General features: G+C 43.0%; 1 protein-coding gene across 1 annotated transcript in view; it reads right to left on the minus strand.

Moving 5' to 3' along the window:
• Nucleotides 1-1,781: 1,781 nt before the first annotated feature.
• LOC121929695 (BPI fold-containing family B member 4-like) overlaps nt 1,782-24,495 on the minus strand; it is a 24,417-nt gene continuing 1,703 nt past the window's right edge. The window contains exons 2-16 of the mRNA XM_042465528.1: nt 23,700-23,811; nt 21,739-21,840; nt 20,428-20,580; nt 18,434-18,497; nt 15,776-15,839; nt 13,455-13,546; nt 12,702-12,878; nt 10,769-10,822; nt 7,714-7,734; nt 7,439-7,585; nt 7,223-7,290; nt 5,319-5,361; nt 4,714-4,777; nt 3,261-3,337; nt 1,782-1,948 (exon numbers count right to left, since the gene is read on the minus strand). Coding sequence (XP_042321462.1) covers nt 1,925-1,948; nt 3,261-3,337; nt 4,714-4,777; nt 5,319-5,361; nt 7,223-7,290; nt 7,439-7,585; nt 7,714-7,734; nt 10,769-10,822; nt 12,702-12,878; nt 13,455-13,546; nt 15,776-15,839; nt 18,434-18,497; nt 20,428-20,580; nt 21,739-21,840; nt 23,700-23,811 — 1,262 coding nt within the window. The 3' untranslated portion in view covers nt 1,782-1,924. The remainder of the gene's footprint in view (nt 1,949-3,260; nt 3,338-4,713; nt 4,778-5,318; nt 5,362-7,222; nt 7,291-7,438; nt 7,586-7,713; nt 7,735-10,768; nt 10,823-12,701; nt 12,879-13,454; nt 13,547-15,775; nt 15,840-18,433; nt 18,498-20,427; nt 20,581-21,738; nt 21,841-23,699; nt 23,812-24,495) is intronic.

Here is a 24,495-nt window from a genome sequence, read left to right on the forward strand (position 1 = left end):
AGTTTGACACCACTTTAATTGCCAAGGCTCAAGGCTATGGATTCCTGGGATCTGTAGTTTGGAAAGGCAAATGTTTGGAGAAGGAAACTTTCCAGGGGTTAGTCAGACATAGCCAAAGGTTGGAAAGGCCTTGGGAACATACTTGACTTCCATTCTTCACTTGTCATTAAAGCATAGACCCTATCTTTAGGCAGGTATAGACACACTGCAGAAATAAAGCAGTTTGACACCACTTTAACTGCCACGACTTTCTCCTGTGGAATCCTGGGGTTTGTAGTTTGGTGGCAAACTCACCAAACTATAAATCCTAGGATTCTACTGGGTGGAGCCATGGCAGTTGTCAAACTGCTTTATTTCTGCTGTGTGGAAACCAGGGCTGCATCTACAGTTAATGCAGTTTGACACCGCTTTAGCTGCCTTTCCGCAAGGCTATGGAATCCATAGCCAGTAAGCTCTTGTGCTGCAACAAATTGCAGATCCCATGATTGCACAGCATTGAGCCATGGCAGTTAAAGAGGTGTCAAACTGCATTAATTCTGTAATGGGGCAGCAACCAGTATCTATTAAATTCTATTACTGTGCAATATGAATTTGAGACCAGCAGGTGTCACCATGAATGAACCCAAACTGACATGCATCAGACGCCAGACATTGAAGTTTACTCATTCTTTTGCTTTATCTGGAATGACCAAAATCCAAAGCTCTTCCAAACATGCTCCCACCCTGTTTTGGTAAACTCTGCAAAAAGGAACCAAATGAAAAGTTCCTCCATTCACTATGGCCAAATTTAGTAGGTGCGTACAGCTAATCCAAACACGGGCTGCATCTGCACTGCAGAAATAATGCAGTTTGACACCGCTTTAACTGCCATGATTCCACGCTATGGAATCCTGGGATTTTTGGTTTGGTGAGGCGCCATAGCTCTTTAAGAGTGAAGGTGAAATATCTCACAAAACTACAAATGCCAGGATTCCACAGCATTGAGCCATGGCAGTTAAAGTGGCGCCAAACTGCATTAATTCTGCAGTGTAAATGCCAGCCCAGAGAAGATCATGTTGTATCTGACCTGCCATATGACTGTTAAAGGGAGTAAGTTTAATTCTTCATTAACAGTGTTGAATACGCAGAGACTCAGATCCAGGTGTTTTAAGACATAAACATTCAAAGCTGGAATCTGAAGTGATTCTGAATGTGATCCCACTTGTAGTTTTTAGAGATCTCATATCCTTCTTTCTGCATGATGAGATTTTGCAAATTTCAGTAGATTCTTGTCAAAACACCTTGAAACAAATTTCTCCTTTTCCCTATCAGAGGCAGACTTTTTTTCAGAATATACAGTTATCCCTCCATATTTGTGGCTTTGATATTTGCGGATTTGATTATTCACGGATTTCATTAATATGTTCTCTCTAGGACTATCTAGGTCCTCCATTGCAACTCTGTGGTCAACTTTAACTAAAGGTTGCACTGAAAGACCATTTGTAGCTACTCCAGTGCCATTCTATGGTCAGTGTCTGTTGGACATTGACCACAGAGTTGCCCTGGAGGACCTAGAGGTTCCTAGAGAGGTGTCCTTCAGGTAAAAACAGTGTTTTTGTTATTCGCGGTTTTTCCATATTCATGGGGGTCTTGTTCCCCTAACCCTAGCGAATATGAAGGGACAACTGTACTGGGAAGTGAAAAATGAGGCACATATAAAATGGTGGATTTCAAGGGCCTTACTCATGCGGAAATTCATCTTAAGGCAAATTAGGAAAGGGATTTCACTACAAGTTGCCAGAAGAAGCCAATACATTTATTGAAAGACTTGTGTGAGAATCACACACACACAAAAGAATCAGCTGGAATCAAGTTAGAGCAACAAAACAAAGCATTCATGTTGTGGTTTTGCGTAGAGGCTTCTGCGCTTGGTTGATCCTCTGCTTTAGATATACAGCAGAAGGGCACCCTGAGCAAGGAGAAAAGGGACGTTATCAGATAAGAGAAACTGGAAGTATAATCCAATGGCAATCCAAACACAATCATGGGGTTTCGTGTTATTGCATGATAGACTACCACATGCAATTTCGAGCAATGGGAAGTCAGTCTGAACGCAATCATGGGGTTTCACGTTATTGCGTGAGAGGTGATCACATTCAATTTCGGGCAATGACAAGCTATTTTCAGCCAATGAGAAGTTGGTTCGAACACAATTCAAATTCACGTCAGTGTGCTGTACTAGTGAATTCACATGAATGCGTTCTGGCCCCATTTTCTTTTCATTTGAAATTAAGAGAAATTCCTCCCGTGTGATAAACTCCAAGGAGAATAAGCTGTTTTAAACACTGCATTTCAGGGCATCCCACCCCAAAATGAAAGAAGAACATGGGAGGATCGTTCTCCTATAAAGCCATACATTTCCCATTTCTACCTTACTTCTTGCTCCCATCTTACAGAGCAGCGAGTTTTCCAGGCAAAGACTTTTCTCTATTTTGATCTGATCTTCATGCTTTACCTACTTGTCGTATTGAAACAGCCGCACATAAAACAGACCCTTTGTGGCAAGAACCCTGAAGTGTCCCTTAGCTAATGCCTGGCCTTCCAGATATTGCAGTCCAGAAACATCTGGAAGGTCGCTCCTTCAGATAGACCACTTTGATAAAGGGACTAAACACACTGCAGAAATAATCCAGTTTCACACCACTTCAACTGCTCAGTGCTAGGGAATTCTGGGACATGTAGTTTTGGAGGACATTTAACCTTCTCTATCAGAGATCTCTGGTGCCATCACAAACTACAATTCCCAGGATTCCCTAGCACTCAGGGAAAGAAAGAGGAAGGGGAAGAGGAAGAGGGGAAGGGAGGAAGAGGGAAAGCAAAGTAGGGGAAGGAGAAGGGGAAAGGAAGAGGGGAAAATGAAGGAAGGAAGGAGGGAGGAAAGGAGGGACGGAGGGAAAGGGGAAGAGAGAAAGGAAGAGGGAAGGGGATTCCTACTTAGTTTGCAACCTGGCAACTCACTTGCCTTCTCGCTTGCAGATGTGTTTAGGATCTCCCTTGTTTTCTGGCCCTATTTTCTACAAAGCGCTTACTGGCCAAGAGGGCTTGGAGGAAAGTGGCCTGCCATTCTTTCAGACTCCCTTTTACTACATGGCCATGGGACTCCCAATACAGAGGCAACAACACTGAGCTTCCATACAGAGCTGTTGTAATGACTGCAACAAGACGATGTCTGTAAAGGGTCCAATACTACTATGATTATATTAAATTAATTCAATCCTTACGTCGGTAAGCTGGATAAACACGCTGTCCAAGGAAATGCCTAGGATCGCAGGCAGATGGATTCCAGAAGCAAGAGGCCCTGTAAGAAAGACATTATATGACCTTAGGCTCATGGAGAGATGTGTTGCTGCAGACAGAGGTCCGGGTGGACTTAAAGACCCTGTTTGCCTGTTGCGTTTCTGTACAACCTTTTACATCATGCTAGCTCCAAAGTCAGTTTGCAACTACATAGGAAAATCAAATGCAGTGCTAATAATTGAAACTAATAATAAAAAGCTGAAGATGATATAGGTAGCATAGAAAAGTTGAAGCTAATCAAGAATATTGCAAATGCCGATGGTCTTCCTTGTCCCTGAGGCCCAGGGCCACCTTCTGGAAGAGTTATCTGGAGTGGACAAGTCCCAGGACTTTATTACACTACCAAAGAAGATGAGAGCATGGCGATATGCACCCATCAATATCGTGCAATAGCACTAAGATTTTCACATGACCTCATGGTTATCACATGATTATCCCGTAACAATCCTGTGAATAAAAAGTAGCACTAGAATGCCTCTGTATTCACAGGTTAATCATGCGATGATCACAACGTCATGCGACATTGTGTGAAAATCTTAGCGTTATTACACAATATTGATGGGAGTATATCACTATGCTCCCATCGTTTTTTGGTAGTCTGACAAAGTCCTCAGATATGTTCCTAAAGCCTCAATAATAATAATAATAATAATAATAACAACAACAGCAACTTTATCTATACCCCACTTTTCCATCAGGATTGAGGCGGCTTACAATAAATTCCGAACAATATAACAATAAACCCATTTATTCCCTTCCTCCCTGCCCCCATACCCCCTCCCCACAATCTATTAAATAACATTTATGTTAAACCTTAAAATAATCAGATACGGGATAATGGGGATACAAGGCCCTCAGTGTGATGGTCCATTCAATGCATGGCTGGGTTCAGTGTTCAGGAAAGTCCTATCGGAAGAGATCCATCTTGACAGCCTTTTTAAAGCTGTCCAGACTGGTAATATGATGGATATGAACCCATGGAAAGTAGGGCCCTTGAACATTCTAGATCCATTTGAGACCTTGCATGCTACATTTTACATGCAGTGCAAGGAGCAACTGAGTTGTAGTCCTTCTCGGAGTATCAAAACATTCTTGCACTGACATTGGCCTCCCTTCTAATGAAGGAGGGACAGCAGGCAGGACATCGACCAAAGGTCTCACAGGACAGGGCTAGTTGGGACAACGTGCTTCTCCAGCCATTGGCATTATCAGATATCTCTCTCAGTAGGAGGGTTCCATAGCACCACGACGTCTAAGAATCCAGACTTGGTCTAACGATCTTCCCCATAAATTTGTATAATCTCCGCCCACCTCCATGAATTTGGCTGCGCAATCTTGCAGGTGCCTCCTGCTCAGCCACTATCCTGAGGATCTTACCATTGATAAGAGGCAAAAAGATTTCAGCCAGTAAGTTATTGAAGTGGGATACAAGGCTGGAAACCTGTGAGAGAAGAAAAGAGTGAAAAGTGGACACGTGGAATAGATGAAGTGGCCTTATACCAATGCAGACCTTGAGCTCATCTAGCCCAGAACTGGCTGAGCGGTGTCCTCTCTAGAAGGTTTCATATGGAGAAGATTCATAGAATTGTAGAATCCTAGAGTTAGAAGAGACCCCAAGGGCCATCCAGTCCAACCCCATTCTGCCATGCAGGAAGTCACACTCAAAGCACCCAACCCAGTCTGGAGATACTGGTGGCAATTGAACCTGGAGCTTCTGCACACAGAGCACATGAGCTGCCTGAGCTCCATCATCTGCAGGTCTTCTCATCTTCGCTTCCCCAGTATTTCAGACAAAGAAGAGGCTTCCCAGCCATACGTGGATATGCCATGAATTGATCAAGGGATCGTCTGCATAGAAAACATCTCCTCTACCAATGAGCTCTAACATTTCCCTGTTTACATCAGTAAGAAGTAGCCACCATTACCAAAATAAAGGAAACCTTGAAAGTAAAATAATGATGCCCCAGAAAAGATCAACTTACATCAATGATGCCAACACCTGAAGATACCAGGAGAAGCGGATTCCTGAGGGGTAAGAATACAGTATATGACATAGTAAGAATTCAACTGTCAAAAATAGCCTCTTTCCAGGGGGTGAAATTGTTGAGTGATTGGTTTGATGTGTATTGTGAACAATAATAGCTGCTTTTGGTGCTCGCCAAAGTCCATCGTCACCATGACTGAGTGTATGGCTCTGCAAACTATTTATCTGGGAATGTAGCTGCATCATACTCCTCTCTATCCAAATTTTTCCTGGAAGCAGCAGTGAGGTTTTGCAACAGGACCTGTGTGCCCCCCCCCCCAAAAAAAAAGGAAAAAAAAACACCAGAGAAACCATGGGGCACCAATTGTTGCAATAATCATCATAATATTATTTTTATTTATAACCCGCCTCTCCCTTCTGATTGATTAAAGTTTCTAAATCCTCTTGGTTGCAGATTCTGGCCTTCCATCAGGTAAACATTGGTAGGGAGCAAGGGTGAGTGAGAAGTAAATAACTCCTAATACCTTTCAAGCCCACTCAAGGATACATTTTTTAGACCAGTTGGTGGAGCCATATGTAGTTTGTGTAGCTCAGCTGACAACCTGGTTTGCACTAGGTACATCTAGCAAGTCAGCTGCACAGCACATGGCTACAGAAATAGAGAATCATGCTCAGCAGGAGCAATATCTAGAGCAGTGACTCCCAGACTCTGGACCTCTAGGTGTTTTGGACTTCAGCCATCTTGGCTAATGGTCTGGGATTCTGGGAGCCAAAGTCCAAGACACCTGGAAGGCCAGAGTTTAAGAATCACTGAGCTAGAGTATAGATATATAGTCATCCCTCCATATGTGCAGACTTGAGCTGCTATCTTTAAAATGGGTGTGCACGCCTGCACAGCCCTGCATGTGCACCATGGGTGTGCGCACCATTATTCTCTATGAGACTTGCATATGTGTGAGTTGCCATGGGGGGGGTCCAAAATGTTAGGAGGGGCAACTGTATTCTGATATCTGCTGATGGTCATTGTGTTACATTACCATATATACTTGTGTATAAGTCAATATCACGTATACGTTGAGAGCAGGTTTAGGGGCCAAAATTAAGGATTTTGATATGAAATGTGGATAAGTTGAATGTGGAAAAGCCACAACTAAAAATCTCTATTCTTTTTACCTAAGAGAACACCTCTCTAGCAACCTCTAGGTTCTCCAGAGCAACTCTATGGTCAACATCTGCCACAGGTTGATCGTAGACTCATGCTCCAAATGCCTAGAGAAGCGTTTTCTCTAGGGACTTCAAAGTCATCCAGTACAACTCAAAAGTCAACTCCAGAGTTGCGCTGGAGGACCTATAGATTGCTAAAGAGAACATATTAATCAAAGCCATAAATAACCAAAGCCGCAAAAGTCAAAGCCACAAATGTGGAGAATCAAATGTACAGTAAATGGTGGCTGCGTGATGTGTGGAGAAGGCAGCCAGGCACCGATGAGGCTAAGAAAACGCATGGTAACTTTGCCTAAGGATTAGTCATCACTTAGGGCCACCACACAGGGACATAGCCGGGGGGGGGGGTGTTTCGTGGGGTCCGGCCCCCCCTTTCCATTAGAAAAATGAATGGTGTGTGCTGCTGCGCTGCCGCACTCAAGCCCCATTATAATGGTGACACTTAGTCTGGACTCCCTCCCTTCCTAAAATCCTAGTTACGTCCCTGCACCACAAGTCAGAAACACAAAAACACAACAAGGACATTTTCCTCAATGAGCACCTAAGACCCAACTCATAACAGCACATAATGGCAAGGACCGTAGTCCCCATACACTTTGCTGCAACATGGAAACAATCACACAACTGCCATTGGATCTTGGATGGCACTATGAGCACCAAAAACAACAGAACACTCACCCGGAGATGGAGAGGACTATCTTCAGTTTGCTAGAAACTACGGAGATTGCGGCAGCCAACTTGAGGTTCTACAGATACACATTGGAGAAAACCACAACGGTCAGAGGGGAGTGAAGGTTGGTTAGATTCCCACTTCCCATTGGTGTGGCAGAATCCAGCAAGGGTAACAGGGTTTTTGGCACCAGGGAGAAGAGTATTTATAGTGATAGTACTTACACTGCTGACAACAAGTACGGACAATACAGATCCATCTGCGTTCTTGACAAACACCTCGACTTGGACTTTGGCAAAAACAATGGCCCCAGTAGCTTTAAACTCAATCACTGGATCCACCAGGAGGAAGATTCTAAGGTACAGGGTATTCTGAAGAAAGAGTGAGAGATCATTAGTAGCAAAGCTTCATGGCCGCAGATACTCCAATGTTTAGAGTCAGCTCTGAAGACTGCAGGGGTTGGTCAGGAAGGAGGAACCCAAAGGGACACCATACGTACCGCGGAGATGATTGCAGAGCTCTGAAGAGAGAGGAGGAAAAAAAGAGAGATTCAATATTGGGTCTTGGGGAGGCTACCATTTTTGCTCTTTGGAACATCCATGGCAGTTAAAATTTGGGCTGTGCAGAGTCATTGATTCCATTTGTTGTTGTTAATTGGTCTCACATTGTCCCCAGCCCATGGCAATGCTGTGGATGAGACAACTGCAAGACCCCCCTGTCTTCCACTGCTCTACTCGGTTCCTATAATTTCGTGCCCCTGACTCCTTGAATTGAATCTCTCCATCTGGCATGTGGTCTTCCTCTCCTTCCGCTGCCTTCTACCTTTCCTAGCATTATTGTCTTTTCCAGTGGATCATGCATTCTCGTGATGTGGCCAAGGTATGACAGCCTCAGTTTGATCATCTTGGCTTCCAGGGAGATTTGTGGCTTTAACTGCTCAAGGACCCGTTTGTTTGTCCTTTTGGCTGCCCATCCTCAACATTTTTCTCCAGCACCACATCACAAAAGAATGTATTTTCTTCCTACCTACTTTCTTCTCTGTCCAGCTCTCACATCCATTCATAGTGATGGGGAATACAATGGCTTGGACAATTCTAACTTTAGTGGTCAGCCTGAATCCAGAGAAAACGGAAGTACTTGTGATAGGTTCCCCCGGCCCTGGGATAGCGGTGATTCCACCTGTCCTGAATGGCATCACGCTTCCTGTGAAGGACTCAGTACGCAGTCTGGGGGTGCTCCTTGACTCGTCGCTCCACCTTACATCTCAGGTGGATGCGACAGTTAGGAGCACCTGTTATCAGCTTCGGCTAATACGCCAGCTGCGTCCCTACCTGGGCCGGAGAGACCTTGAAACTGTTGTACATGCCCTGGTAACCTCTCGTTTGGATTTCTGCAATGCGCTCTACATGGGGCAGCCCTTATATCATACCCCGAAGCTGCAATTAGTGCAGAATATGGCAGCATGACTGGTCACTGGTACATCCAGGGCCAGTCATATAACACCGGTCCTTAAAGACCTACATTGGCTGCCTATTCGCTTCCGGGCGCAATACAAGGTGCTGGTTATCACCTATAAAGCCCTAAATGGCTTGGGCCCAGGATATTTAGAGGACCGTCTCTCTCCATACAATCCGCCCCGCACACTCAGATCATCGGGGCAGCAATTGTTAAGAGATGCAGAGGTTCGCTTAGTCACCACCACTAGGAGGGCCTTCTCCACCTCAGCCCCCAACCTCTGGAACACGCTGCCTGTCGAGCTCTGCTCGGCCACCTCCCTTGTCCAATTTAAGAAGCAGTTGAAGACCTATCTTTTCGAGCAGGCTTACCCCTGACTCCCACCCCTGGATGCTCTCTCCCCCCTCCTTCGTCAGCATTGTCTAGCTGGCATGAGTTTGGGTTATTGGGTTGTTTGTTATTATATATGTTTTAACTGCTTTGGATTTTATTGTAATGTATTTTGATGTAAACCGCCGTGATTTTCTTAGAAGGGCGGTATAGAAATAAAATTATTATTATTATTATATCTTTACTCTTTAGGATCTGGTCTAGTTACTTCATGGCTGCCCTTCCAATTCCTAACCTTCTTCTGATTTCCTAACTGCAGTCTCCATTCTGATCAATGTTTGGTCCCAAGTAGGGGAACTTTTAAGCTATTCCAGTTTCTACACTGTCTAAGTTGAATTTGGGTAGTTCCTTCATGGTCATTATTTTTTGTTTTCTTTATATTCATAAATAAAAAAACAAATACAACTTTTATTTCTATCCTGCCTCTCAGTCCATGACAATCAAGGTGGCATACAGAGTATTATTATTAATATTATTATTATTATTATTATTATTCAGCATTATTTGACAGCAGAAGGGCCATGTCCACTTTGATGAGAAAACCCAGGACTTTGGATCTTCAGGGAGAACAACTTGCACCCACAAGAGAACACCAGCCTAATCTGCACTGCAAAAATAATGCAGTGTAACACCACTTTAATTGCCATGGATCAGTGCTGTAGAATCCTGGAACATATAGTCTGTTGTAGCATCAGAGCTCCCTGAACGACAGAGAAGGCTATTCCCTATTCCAGAATTTCATAGCACCGATCCATGGCAGCTAAATCAGTGCAGTGCAAATTAGAGCGGTGTTTAGCAGCTAATCCAGCCATTACATTCATTTCAGGGTTTTTTTACAGAGGTGCATTTTGTAACAAATGTTTAGGGTCAGTTTTGCACCCTCCAAAAGTTGGTCATCCCAAAAGACCAGAAGGTCCCGTTCTTTCTGGGGCAAGGGGTTGAAGAGCCATACAATGCTTGGCTTATCCCAGAATATATTCTATCCATTCCCAGGTTTAACCAGAGATAACATGGAACAACTCCAGAGGTTGGTTAATTTAACTTTTTTTTTCCATCTTAAGGAACAGGATTTTCCACCTGAAGGTACAGGAAATAGATCATCTTACTGACCATGAGTTTGTGCTGTGGAAGCAGTGTTGCTGCTGTTGTTGTTGCTGTTGTTGTGTGCCTTCAAGTAATTTCCGACATATAGCAACCCTAAGGTGAACCTATCATAGTTTTTTCTTGGCAAGATTTGTCCAGAGGAGGTTTGCCAATGGAAGCAGTATATGCAGGTACAATTTGAAACCGTAGGAACAAAAAGTTCTGGAAAAGTCCAGGACAGTTTTGGTATTTCAGCCAGTGTGGACAGCCCCTATGTTGCCCCGAAGAGGAAGGTGGCAGGATTTACATCCCAATATGCCAAATATCAGAGTAATATGTATTATTTCAGCCTACTCACATAGACACATCATGTGACACTTGGCCACCTACAAAGGTCAGTTTGATACCAATGAAGAACAGGGGAGTGTGTGTCTGTCTGCCTTTTGTTTTGGAGCAGACTGGCCGACTGTCTTCTCTACCTTTGCCCACAACCTTCTACACGTCTCATCCTCACATTGAAATTAATCCCACAAAAGATGGGTTTTGGCATGGCTTTGCATTACATTGAGATGGCTTTGCATTTCATTAGGCATATGGTGCTCACAGTTTTGAGAGATGTCACTCACCCCAGCTGGAATCAGAGCTAAAATAGCGTTCCTCAGTTCGTCGGCTTTAGAATACTGTTTTTCAGGAGAGGAAAGAAGAGCGTTAATCCAGCAATCTGAACAGCAAGCTCCTTGATACTTACATAAAGGCTTAATGGAATTAAACATTATGAGAAATTGTCATTAAAATGACCATACAGAAATATAGAAAGACTTGGCAGTATATGGTTACAGCAGCCAGAATGGTCTCTGCTCCGAGGTGGAAGGAAGCTACTACTCCAACCCAAGAAGATTGTTGAGGAAGATAGTTGAAATTACTCAAATGCAAAAACTGACAACTCAGATTAATGAGAAATCCATGAGAAAATGTTTAAAAGACTGAGAGATGCTTGTTTCTTAGACACATTCCATTTGAGGGTCAGTTATTGGTTTTAGATTTATAAAATGAACTATGCTTATATTGCAGAAGCTTTGTGTATTATGAGTTAAAGGAAGTCTAGTAATCAGGAGCTATAGCCATCATTTTCAGACAAGGAGGAAGCCAGAGTATTTGTTAGCTTTTTGTGTTATATTAGGATTGCCGTTACTGTTTTTGTTTGTTTGTACAGTTGGCCCTCCACATTTGCGCCGTTGACTTTTGTGGATTTGATTATTCATGGATTTGATTTTCCTCTAGGAATCTCTAAGTTCTTCAATGCGACTCTTCTGGAATTTGACCACAGAGTCATACTGGAGCAGCTAGAGATCCTAGACAGAACGCTTCTCTAGGAATCTGTAGGTCCTCCAGTGTGGTTCTATGGTCAACTTCCAGCAAATGTTGATCATAGAGTTGAGCTGGAGGACCTAGAGATTCCTAGAGAGGTGTCCTCGCACGTTTTTTAAAAAGCAGACCTGGAGATTATTTACATCATCCCGTTAAAAAATAAAAAACGGCTTGTGAATGAGGCCCTGGTTCAGCAGCAGCTGGTGCAAAAAGAGGCAAATAAGCAAAACCGTGGAAGGGAAACTGGCAAATGTGGAGGGCCCACTTTATATATAAAAAGGGAATTAATTGTTTTTGAACACACAAACTATTTTAATAGGCATTGCCTTACACAATTAAACCTAAAAAGACAAACCTAGTAGTTGACAGACTGTTAACATACAGATGTCGACCATACTGCAACATAAGATTAAAACTATCATTCAATTAAGGAGAACGAAAAAGAAAAATCAAACCTCCCGTCCGCTCTCCTTCAATCCGCCTCTGTCTTTTCTTTCAAGTTTCTTTCCATGTATTCTAAGGCTTTTGACCGTTCTTCTTTATATTTATCTAATGATCTAGTCTTGATCAAACAAGTTAGTTTTGTCATCTCAATATAAGCATACAGGCTGCATCCACACTGGAGAAATAACCCAGTTTGGTACGGCTTTAACTCTTTTTCTGGCTCAAGGCTATGAATTCTGGGAGTTGGCATTTGTTGTGGGGCCTCCCTTCCTTAAGCTCTGCTCCGCTCTGGGCCCACAACAAACTCCAACTCCCAGAATTTCATAGCCTTGAGCCAGGGCAGGTAAAGCCGTGCCAAACTGGGTTATTTCTCCAGTGTGGATGCAACCACAGTTTCCATTACTGATGGTGTTACTTCTTTTTTTCCACTTTCTATATAAATTGTATTTGTTTTTGTTGTTGTGTTATTCGTGTTGGATAAGAATAAATTTTAAAATGACCTTGTAGTGTTAATGCACTCTGTGCAAATTATGTTGCTCTGCTTGTAGCCCTGGGGGGCTCTTCATATGTGGCAGATGCGTCTCCCAATATTTAACCAAGGAGAATTTGTACTAATCCAAAGGATCCCTTTCTGCTGTGCAATCTGCCCCTCCGTTGCAGCATTCACCTTGTCGTTTCAGATCCCTCCTCACCTTCCCTTGCTGTTCTGTTCAGCTACTAGGCTGCTTCGCATCAGAGATTACTCACTTTGTCAGGGGTGCAGCTCAATTCCACAGGCTGTTTGGGGGATATGACAGACAAGACGATGTTCACCACTCCGGGATGGATAGCCTGGCAGTGCTTATAGTTGTGCAAAAGAGGCACGCCAATAGAGAGGGCTACGCTGGGAATGGAAATGATGGTACCTGCTACCTGGAGATCAACCTGAAGGGACAGAGAAAGTGCCAACTGTTAGATCCACACAGACTAATAAGGGAAACATAGAGTCATAGAATTGGAAGAGACCCCAAGGGTCATCCAGTCCAACCCCATTCTACCATGCAGGAACTCACAATGAAAGCATTCCCAACAGATGCCCATCCAGCCTCTGTTTAAAGACTTCCAAAGAAGGAGACTCTACCAAACTCCAAGGAAGAGTCTTCCACTGTCAAACAGTTCTTACTATCAGGAAGTTCCTTCTAATGTAAAGATGGAATCTCTTTTCCTTTAGCTTGCATCCATTGCTCTGAGTCTTATTCTCTGGAGCAGCAGAAAACAAGCTTGTTCCCTCCTCAATATGACATCCCTTCAAGTATTTAAACAGGGCTATCATATCACCTCGTAACCTTCTCTTTTCCAGGCTGAACATCTCCAACTCCCTGAGGCGTTCCTCATAGGGCTTCATAGTTTCCAGACCCTTCACCATTTTAGAGAGGAGACACATGAGTTCCTCTGTTGTTTAAGGAAACAGGTTATAGCCAGAGGTACAGAAGGGCTTTCTCATCTGTTGTTGCTACTTACATATAGATCTATTCCAACATAAGCGTCCAGTAATGCAGGCAAGCTTGCCAACTGAATCTTCACGTTTCCATAAATGCCCAGGGGAAACACCACTGTGGGAACAGAGGGAACAGTCAGATCAGGACACACCCAGCTGTGTTCATTCCTAACATGCTTTCAAAGTTTGACATGATCTTCTTGGCCCTTTTGTGTAAGACTTTGACCATCCAACTCTCCCCACTGGCTGCTTGGCTGGTACATAGGCAGGATTGGTCTATTTATTAAGTCTGTGGATATATTGCTGTTCTATCCATCTCACAGTGATATAAGTTACATGGAGTCCAATACACAACACAACAGTTTTAAAAGATCTTTAAAAACACATTTCAGGGCCATCCACACAATGGAAATAAACCACTTTGGAACCAGTTTATTTCCATGACGTTCACACTCATCCCGACTGCAATCGATGCAGTTTGCGGGGGGCGGCCAAAAAGCCCACTTAAACCGGAGCATTTGACACCAGACCCCTTAGCCAATTTTTTTAAAGAGCCGCAACGATCCACATCTTCGGTAGTGTGAATACACTACCAAATCAGTTCACATTGCGCTTTGATGGAAATGGAGGCGCCTCCATTTTAAACCGATACGGTGACAAATGTGAACGGCAACAGGGTTAAAATGGTATGGAGTTTAGCCATCTTGGCTTCAAGGTGAGAGTTTGGGATTCATTTGTTCTTGAATCTACACAATCCACAGAACTCTTCTCCAGCAACAAGTTTCAAATGAGTTGTTTCTCTTCCTATCTACTTTCTCCAGCTTTCACCACTATATATAGAAATGGGAAATAATGGATCATCCTAAGTTTAGTATTCAATGATATATCTTTACACTGCAGGATTTTGTCTAGTTCCATCATAGCTGTCCTTCCAAGTCCCAATAAATAGGTGCAAGAGCAAATTAGTCTTCTTCTGATTTCTTGACTGCAGGCTTCCTTCTGATTAATGGCTGAACCAAGGTATGGACAACCTTGAACTATCTCATGGTCTGCTTTTAAACATAATGTAAGTCATCTCTATGAAAGGCAGCATGGTATAATGGTTTGAGTGTTGAACCACGATTTTGAGACCAGATTCAATTCACAGCTCAGCCATGAAACCCACTGGGTGACTTTGGGCAAGTCACACTCTCTCAGCCTCAGGGGAAGGCAATGGCAAAACTCCTCTGAACACATTTGGCCAAGAAAACCCTGTGATAGGGTCGCCGTAAGTCAGAAATGATTTGAAGGCACATATCAACAACAAGAAGTCATCTGTGGTCATTTTCTTTTTCTTTTTTTCTTTTCTTTAATAATTACACTCATCCCTCCATGTTTGCAGCTTTGATATTTGTGGATTTGATGAATATGTTCTCTCTAGGAATATCTAGGTCCTCCAGTGCTCCTCTATGGTCAACTTTGACTAATGGTTGCACTGGAAGACCTGGAGATTCCTAGAGAGAATACTCTACTAGGCATTTGCAGCTCCTCCAGCACAATTCTATGGTCAGTGTCTGTCGGAGGTTGACCACAGAGTTGCACTGAGGTGTCCTCTCAGAGAAAAACATGGTGTTTTTGTTATTTACGGTTTTTCCATATCCATGGGGGTCTTGTGCTGCTAACCCTAGTGAATATGGAGGGACAAGTCTACTCATAAGTGTCCATGAAGATTTTCACACAAATAGCCCTGCTGGCTCAGCAGTCTAATCCAGCATCCAGCTTCCTAAGTACACAACTAGATGCTGCAGAGAAACACACAAGAAGTGCTCCTGTTCCCATTCTTCAGTGACTGGTATTGAGAAATAGATGGAAAAGAACATTAAATTAAGAAAAGTGCAGGGGAAGATGCCTAGGAAAGAGGGTGCTTTTGCAAGACAAGAGCCATTTTGGAGCAGTTGAGTCCTCCCTCCTTTTTTCCAGAGCCAGCTAAGGAAGGAGCAGTTTCGGTCTGTATGTGGAAGGAGCAAAGGAACCATTTTGGAAGAAAGAAGCTGAGGTTTGAAACCAAGGCAGAAGGTGAGAGGGGAGAGATGAATTATCAGTGCACAGATCTTTTCCTGGACATCTGCTGTGCAGCATTAGATTTGTGAGCATACTATGCTCTTTGCCTCTATTTATTCTTGACTTGAACATTTGACCGGGGGGACCCAAACCAATATTCCAAAACACTATTCATCTCCAGAGATTATTCCAGCAGAAGGCAAAATCTGGCAAATGATGACCACGACTACATGATATAACATGATCGTGAAACACAGTAGAGGAATGTAAAAGTCCGGGGAAAGATCAGACACAAGGTTCTCACCATTCAGAGTGTTCAACAGTACCACCTTCGCCACATCAAAGACAACCTTCAGAATGGGGCAGAGCTACAGAATGGGGAAAAAACAGAATAAGAGCCTATGCAAAGTCACACGTTTCCCTGTAACTTGGTTCATAGTGGATTTTGCATCACCTCCTTTAGTTCAAGTAGGATGGTGTAAGCAAGCATTTTGTACACCCACATACTCACCAATATCTGCCCCATGCACATGGAAAATGACGCTAGTAACATCTAAAGGAAGCATCTTAAGAACCAAATGCTCCTTTGCCTTCTTTGCCCTGGAAGTGGGCTGAACAGGGAGAAAACTGATGGCGACAGAGGCAAAGAAATGCAGTGGAGCAAGTATGGTTGGATGTTCTGCTTTCCAGGCAAGAATCTTGTCGTATCATTAAGAGACTTGCACTAATACAAAATACTGATATATAACATTAAAAGGGCTGAATACTACATAAAGCAAGCAGTGGTCAGATGAATAACCACTATGTCATAGTATCATAGGATCCTAGAATTGGAAGAGACCCCGAAGGCCATCCAATCCCACTCACAAAGAAAGCATCCCCAACAGATGGCTATCTAGCCTCTGTTTAAAAACCACAAAGAAGGGCCACTCTCCAAGGCAGCATATTCTGGCTGGCATGTGCATTAAAAATAATCCACTGCTCAGTAAGCGGCTGTGGAGACTGCCCCATCCTGAGATCAGGGCCGTGGCAGCCGCACATTGTGGCCCCGATCTGGCCTTTCCAGGGGGCAAAAAGGAGTTGCAAAAAGTGCCTTCTTTTTCGGTCCTGGAAAGGGTGCAACAGCCATGTTGCTGTAACTTTAAGGCAATCCTTTTTGGCTGCATCATGTAAACGCAGTGCTAGAGGAGTGCTGTGATGCCGCACACTGGGTGGAGCAGCACACAGCATCACGCTGCCATGGGGTGGAGTTGGGGCGTGCGTCCGGGGTGGCCGCCCGGATTGGTTTGCCAGAGGGGCGGTATACAAATAAATATTATTATTATTATTATTATTATTATTATTATTAATGGATGCCACACCTGAACTCCACCCTCAGGCCAGCCTTAACAGCCGGTCTACACAGCTCCTAAGTCATCCAGTATGAAACATCCAGTAGAAACAGCCATAAGCAAGGCTATGCTTCTGTATTTCTCTAAAACCAGAGAAGAGCAAGGTTAAGCAGACCTGTCTCGCTGTAGTAAAGTATGCAACCAAGAGAGCCTGGTTCTGATTCATATGCTGATTGGTTACACCACAGAAAGGAGATTTCGGAGACATTGCCATGTTAGTCTGAAATATCAGTATGCAAAGGGATCTTGCAGCATCTTAGAATAACTGAGCAAAAGAAGTTGTAGTATAAACTTTGGTAGATTTGGTCTACTTCTTCAGATGCATCTTATGCTGCAATTGGTGAGTCTAAAATGTGCTCCAAGATCCCTTTGCATTCCACCACACAAGGGACCAAGGCGCCCCCCAGAAAAGGAACTTTCTCAGTGGCCAGGAACTGCCCATCAACTTTTTAGTTATGGTCCAACACTTGGCTGGGCTCGAGACTTGGATATTACATGTGAAAAGAAGAGGATGGTGAACTCTGCTTTTTCCCCATCTCAGGAAGTCCACGTGAATGTGAAGCTCCTGTAGGAAGATGGAGAAATGAGTTGGGGAAACTGTATTAAGGGGTTTATCCCACTGGGGCTAATTTCGGCATTAAAGAGAGATTAAAGCTCATTTAAAGCATCCCACAAATAAAGCGAAAATGTTGAGTAATTGCGTGAATGATAATCACACGCAACTGAGCAAATAAAGTGATATTGGAAATGCATTGTCACTGAACTCCCAAAAAGTAAAAAGATGCATGTTAATGCTTCTCTGTGACCACTTCAAAGGTGGGTTTTGTGCGACATCGTGTGAAATTGTTTTGTGTAATTAGATGATTTTTCCAGGATATTCATGGGATAAACTCCCAATTGCCTTCGTGGGATAAACTGCTAAGTCTCCTTTCCCCATTGCATTCCTTTCCTCTTCCTCAGCTGCCCCTTCCACTTCGTCTCCTCCAAATCACCAAACTATTTCACCATTATACATACTTTCTGTCAAATTCTGGTTTCTGTGCAAAAACAACCCCATGAGAATTTTGCACAGAATAAATCCCAAACTGTGAAGATTCTTGTCAGTCCAAAATTCTTCTCCTCCCAACATTCAAAGAACATGTATTTCAAACATTTTTAATAAATATTTTCAAATATGCTTTCCATTCCCTGCACCAGCGGTTCCCAAACTGTGGTCCTCCAGATGTTTTGGACTGCAGGTCCCAGAATTCCTGATTGCTGGCCAAACTGTCTAGGGCTTCTGGAAGCTGAAGTCTAAAACGACTGGAGGACCAAAGTTTGGGAAACACTGCCCTACACCAATCCTTTTGGCGTGTAAAGGCTCTACTTGTATTTGTACTACTCTACTACTGGAGTCAAGTATTGGCTATTAATCCTTCCGTGTCCAATATTTCATAGCATTGTCAGGAGGAACTGATGGTTTTAAGACCCAAGAGAGACACTGACCATTGACAAGTTCTGGTTACCAATGTCTTCCCAACCCTTGCTTGTGACAGATGGTCACCGTAGAGAGCTGTTGTCTATGGGCTTACCTGGAGGTTTAGGTCGGCGATAATAGAATTCTGGATGGTTGTTATCGCTGACAGTGGAAGCGAACTGGAAAATAAAGCATACAGATGTGGCTTAGGAGAAATATGGGATTTGCTGGGCAGCTGAAGCCCTTTAGTGTACAGCCAAGTACTGATGGCATGGGCTGTTTCAAAGGTGATACGTCAACTTCCAAAATGATGCATTCACCTTGTAGGCTTTTAAAATGTTATATACTTTGGGGATTTTTTTTTCAAAGAGACAGTTGCTTTAGTCTATTTCAGCATAAAAAAAGGAAAAGGGAGATGAATCTAGCAGCACCTTGAAGACTGAAGATGTAGTCACACTGTAGATTTAAAGCAGTTTGATACCACTTTAAACTCTCAGGGCTCCATCCTGTGGAATCCTGGGATTTGTAGTTTGCTAGGTATTCAGCCTGATCTGTCAGAGAGCTCTGGTCCCTCATCAGACTACAACTCCCAGGATTCTGTGAGATGGAGTCTTGGAAGTTAAAGTGGTGTCAAACTGCTTTACTTCTGCAGTATGAATACACCCAAGGATACTAGTCATAATTCTGTGCATTTCTCTCTCTCTCTCTCTCTCTCTGTGTGTGTGTGTGTGTACTGTATGTCTGTCTGAATTGTTGAGTGTATAGTGACTCCATTTGCATCTATGAAATATAGCTGATTGAAGGAAAAGGGTCTGACACAACTCCATTTAATCTGAGTTGTGTTATTTGTTTGGAACTAAGCACTGGAACTTGTTCAAACATTTACTGTTCTGCAGAATGAGAACCAGTGCAGTGTCGTGGGAAGAGAGCAGAACTACAACTCTGGAGATCAGGCTTCAAATCCCAGCTCAGCCATGGGTGACCTTCAGCAAGCCCTAGAGGATGGCAATGGCAAACCCCCTCTGAAATTGCATGCCCCCCCAAAAAAAAAAAGCTATGATAGATCATTTTACAGTCACCATAAGTCAGAAATTATTTGAAGGCACGTAACAACAACAACAATTCTATGAGATATAATAAACCACATTCGTTCTCTTGTTATTTGTATAACTCTGACTGGGACTCCCTTCATTCAGCCTGAATCCAGGAGTGGTCACACTTATCATAAAGAACACAAAGCTAACACACCAAGGAGGGATTTGGAAGGGGAACTATCTTGGCCTCTGGTGAGAGTGGCCAGCATCCAAGGCTAGGAACTACAGGACCAGTCTTGGGAAAGCCAGCATCACAATGCATTTGCAATAAAAGCATCTGAAGACTAGCTGAGTTCAGTTACACAAGGATCCCAGCTGCTAGGATTATCTGTTCTGATCCCTAGATAAGCAGACACAAGTTGCCCAGTTAAGACGTAATTTGTTCGTACCACTAAAAGGTCTAGGCATACTCTGGCCTTACAGTGTTCCTGTTCAGCAGTCCATTATCTTCCTTGCCTTGTGTTTGTCGTTTGTGTTTTCAGTGGATTGTGGAGCCCCGTTGCTAACAGAGCTTGTCGTTTTTACCCATCAGACAGGACAAAAGCTATCATTATTGGTCTTCAAATAATGTTTCAAATGACTTTGAAATTCCTCAAAAGCTAATCGGGGATGTTTCTGTGGAAAGATCTGCCCCAACACTTGGCAAGTTGTCCAACATTGGTTGTGTACCTCTATGGAAACCTTTCGCTAGTTAGTGCCCTCCAGGTGTGTTTCACTGCAACTCCCATCATACATAGTGCTTAGGACTTGTGATCAGACACATCTGGAGGTCTCCAGCTGTGGAAGGTAGAAGTGTATTCCCACTTTGCGCTGGATGGTGACTGGGATCAACTTGTGAAGCCAATGGTTCATTCATCTAGAAAGGGACATTGTAAGTGGTGAGCCAAATGTCTTTTACAGCCAGGAGGAACTCTGTGGCTGGCCCCAGTTTCTGAGTACACCAAGAATATAATAATCCTTGGTTCACAGCACAAAAAAATAGGGACCGTTAAATCAGAAAGGCCCAAATACTCACATGCCCAAGACTTGGATGTCAATGGCTCCATATGCATTAGCACATTCATAAAATTTAACATCTAAGAAACCGTCTGAGAAGTTTTCAAATCCATATATGACTCTCAAGCTCAAATCAAGTGAAATAGAAACAGCACTTGTGGTTAGTAGGAGCCTAAAAAATACAAACACAAGAGTGCATGCCTTTACAATGTGCCACTTATACTATAGCATTAAGAAGTGAAAATAAATAGCTGGGACTTTCATCAAACTGAATGTCGGGGGAGGACAGAAATATCTTATTTGAGGTGGTCTCCCATGGTTCCTCTTCCCTATGTCCTTAGTATCCAATGCAAACTATGGTTCCTTTCATGTTCCCACAAGGAGAAATAGAAAGGGACAGGGATGGTTCAACCGCAGGCAAATCAACTTTCCAATTTTTCCAATTCAGGACTACAAATCTCACAGTATTTTCTAATAAGTTGTTTGGTAAGGACAAAAAGCTTCTGTTTAAGAATCATAAGAGACTTCAGGAGAACTGCAATCTTTTGCTCCTTAACACTTTATTACTGATTCTTGCTCAAAACTGTTTCAACTCCAACTGGTTGAAAGGCAAAGAGGTATATTTTTAAGAGAGGAGGATTGACTGAGATGATGTTCAAGGAATGAAATGTGCAACATTATTTCCCAGATCATAACTGAAGAAGAGCTGGAAAAGAATTTCAAGGCTTTAAAAGCTCATTTCTCATTTGAGGAGATCTGGGAAGTAGTACATTGCAAGGAATGTTGTTACCTGCAAGTAATGCCATTTGCTGTAGATCACTTTCTGGTGGTTATTTTTAAAAGTCATGAAAAGTAATGACTAATACAGCAAGTCACACATCTATAGCAATAGTAACAAATTACCTTTGTCGGGGCTTTGAATTCCATTTACAAAGTGAATTTCCAATCTTTGTATGAGAAGGAGTTTATTTTCAAGCCTGATTTGGCTGACAATTTAAGATCCCTGGCTTTCTTTACCACCTGGAACTACAGTCGGTACATGATTCTGTGAATGCTGGAAAAATATATTAGCGCCAGGGACGTAGCTAGGATTTTAGGAAGGGGGGGGTCCAGACTAAGTGCCACCATTATAATGGGGCTTGGGTGCAGTGGCGTAGTAGCACGCACCATTCATTTTTCTAATGGAAGGGGGATCTGTACACCAAGAACCCCCCCTTGGCTACATCCCTGTTAGCGCCCCGGGGTTATATCCCCTTTTAATGGCCTAAATCTGCTTGTTTTGCATTCAAACAGGGATGGGGAAGAAGCTCTGGAGAGTCTGCATACTCACGCGCTGCCAGTGATTTCCACGTGAACAGAAATAGTTACGTTTATTTTATCTGGAAGGAGGACCACCGCAGAACCAGTAATTTGGGCACTTGAAACTTTGAGCCTGAAGAGAGAGTTTGGGAAGCAGTGAGAACGGGAGATATGCTTTGACAACATCAGTGACAGAATGAAACTGTGCAGTTGTTGCAATGTTATTTTGGAGATTATCACACAAGGCAAAAAAGTGGAATTAAAGCAGAATAGACACATCTGTGGCCAAACCTTACCAAGTGACAACTATGGCTGAGCTGCAGCTGGTCTGTCCTCCATCCGTGACAATTGCACACCTTTTAATTGTGGGGCTTTCCCCACCAATTGCTGCCAATATCACTGCTGCAGCATTAGATTTGTATGTGGTCATGTCTGGGCTGCAGTCCCAACATTGAGACTTGACTTGAAACTTGACATGAAAGCCAAGGACAGGAAAGTCAAGGACTTGCAAGGACTACTTGAGATTAGATTTGACACTTGAAGGTAGAGACTTATTTAAGTATTCATTTCATTTCATTTATATGCCACCTTTTTTCCCCAAAGGGACCCAAGACGGCTCACAGACTTGAGACTTGACTTGTGACTTAGAGTAAAAGGCTTGAATACATCACTGCTAAACTGTTTTAAAAAGAGAAATAAAAATATAAAAGTGAAAGGCATGCTGGTAAATCAGTAGAGGAGGGAGGCAGGCTTAAGGACCTTGCTGGGAAAGAGTCCTGGACCAGAAACAGCTGCAATAGTGATTGCAGACACATGCAGCAGGAACTGCTCTCCAGCCGATATATATATATATATATATATATATGCGCATTTCCTTTCATTAATGCAGTCGTAACAAAATCAGGGGTTGATGCAATAATCTCCATTGTCTGAAAAGGATCTCATCTCAAAACTGAGCATGCTTTTGTCTTACACGAAATCCTCAGATCCTACCTTCCCATGCTTTGAATGCTTCATTTACACAACATTTTACACAATCCCCAATATCAAAGATCACTAGTGTACAAGAGAGGTCTTTAAAGCAGAGGCATCACGAGGGGAGTGTGGGGGTTTCAGGCTGCTCCAAGTGACAGCCTAAAAGGGGGGGGGGGGGACGGGGGGCCCCCCAAACATCTGCCTTTGGCAGGGTTTTCCAAAAGGGGGGCGGGCCCCCCCAGGGGGGGCGTGAGGCTCCGTAAAGGGGGGTGCAAAGCTGTTATGCAGAGGTGTACTTATAACAATTTTATAGACAAATGATACTATTTACAGTTGCGTGGGGGGCGCGAAATGTTTTCTTCTTCCTAGGGGGGGCATGACAGAAAATAACTGAGAAGCACTGGCCTATGGGCAGAAACAAGTTGTGGTGTTCGCTGCATCCCTTTAGAATCATAGACCCATAGAATGGGAAGAGACCCCCAAGGGCCATCCGGTCCAACCCCATTCTGCCATGCAGGAACTCTCATTCAAAGCATCCCTGACAGAGGGCCATCCAGCCTCTGCTTAAAGACCTCCAAGGAGAGAAGACTCAGTGGGAGGAGAAAGGAGATGCCCCATGGTGTTTTTTTTAATTATTCTTTCTAAACCTTCTTTTAAAACATCTCTTCTAACCAACCTTTCATTTTAACCACATGAAACTACATGCATTTGAATATATTTAGGCTGTGCGTGGTGATACTGTACTGTAAAGCTATTACTTTAATTTTGCTAGTTGTTAATGCCACAAGTATTACCATTACATTTACCGGTAGTAGCATACGGGAATTATGATGAATGAATAATATTACTACAAAAAACATTCCTAGGGATTCAGTATGGTATGGAATAGTGGAAAGCCAATGGAGGGGGTGACCCTATGAGTAACTGCACTGGATGACGCCAGCCCTAGTGATGCCACTGCTTTAAAGACATCAAGCACAGAAACTATCCATTTTGCAAACCTCTGTCTCTACTTACCCAGCAATTTTACCAGTTAAACTGAGCAGTCCTCCAAGATCAATGTCAGAAAGTGTAATGGCTTTCAGGTGATTCCCAAGAAGGTCATTCTGCTTCAGAACAGAGATAAGGACTGAAACAGGAATATTATTATTGTTGTTGTTGTTGTTGTTGTTAATATTATTATTAATATCCCGCCTCTCTGTGGAACACAATATGCTTGGGATCAGGTGAAGGAGACAGATGGGAAAGTATTGCACTTCAGCTACCAATACCTCAAGAGCTGCATCTGGATATAGTGCAGATTCGAACACTGATTTCTGACAAACTCATTTTTGACCTATTCATGCAGTGAAATCCTAGGAAAAGCCCAGTTCATTGCACTGAGACAGAAAGCCAGACACCAGGTTATGGGTTGTAAAAGTGGCCACAACTTTAATGCAGATATTGCAGTCATAAAACATACAGTTATACAATGAAAATAAGGGAGACGGTCCTTCGCATGACGTTGCAGACCACCACCTCTTTAGACTACTTTAAGTCTAAATCAAAGACTGTTCTTTTCAGGGAAGCCTTCCATCTGTTGTCTTGGTTTTATGACTGCGTATTTTATGACATGTTATTTGTATTAATTTACATTTTTATAGTAGTGCTTTGACTTTGTTATAGTAATATTCTAGTCATTTTATAATCTTGTTTGTGGTTTTCTCTCCTTTGTCTGATGGCAGGCTTTTGTTTCTATTTTGGATTGTGGTTTTCTCTCCTTTGTAAAGTGCTATGTAAAGCCTATGATGCCATACAAATAAACATAGGAAGA

This window comes from Sceloporus undulatus, chromosome 4 (genome assembly GCF_019175285.1).
Source record: "Sceloporus undulatus isolate JIND9_A2432 ecotype Alabama chromosome 4, SceUnd_v1.1, whole genome shotgun sequence".
Lineage (NCBI taxonomy): Eukaryota > Metazoa > Chordata > Lepidosauria > Squamata > Phrynosomatidae > Sceloporus > Sceloporus undulatus.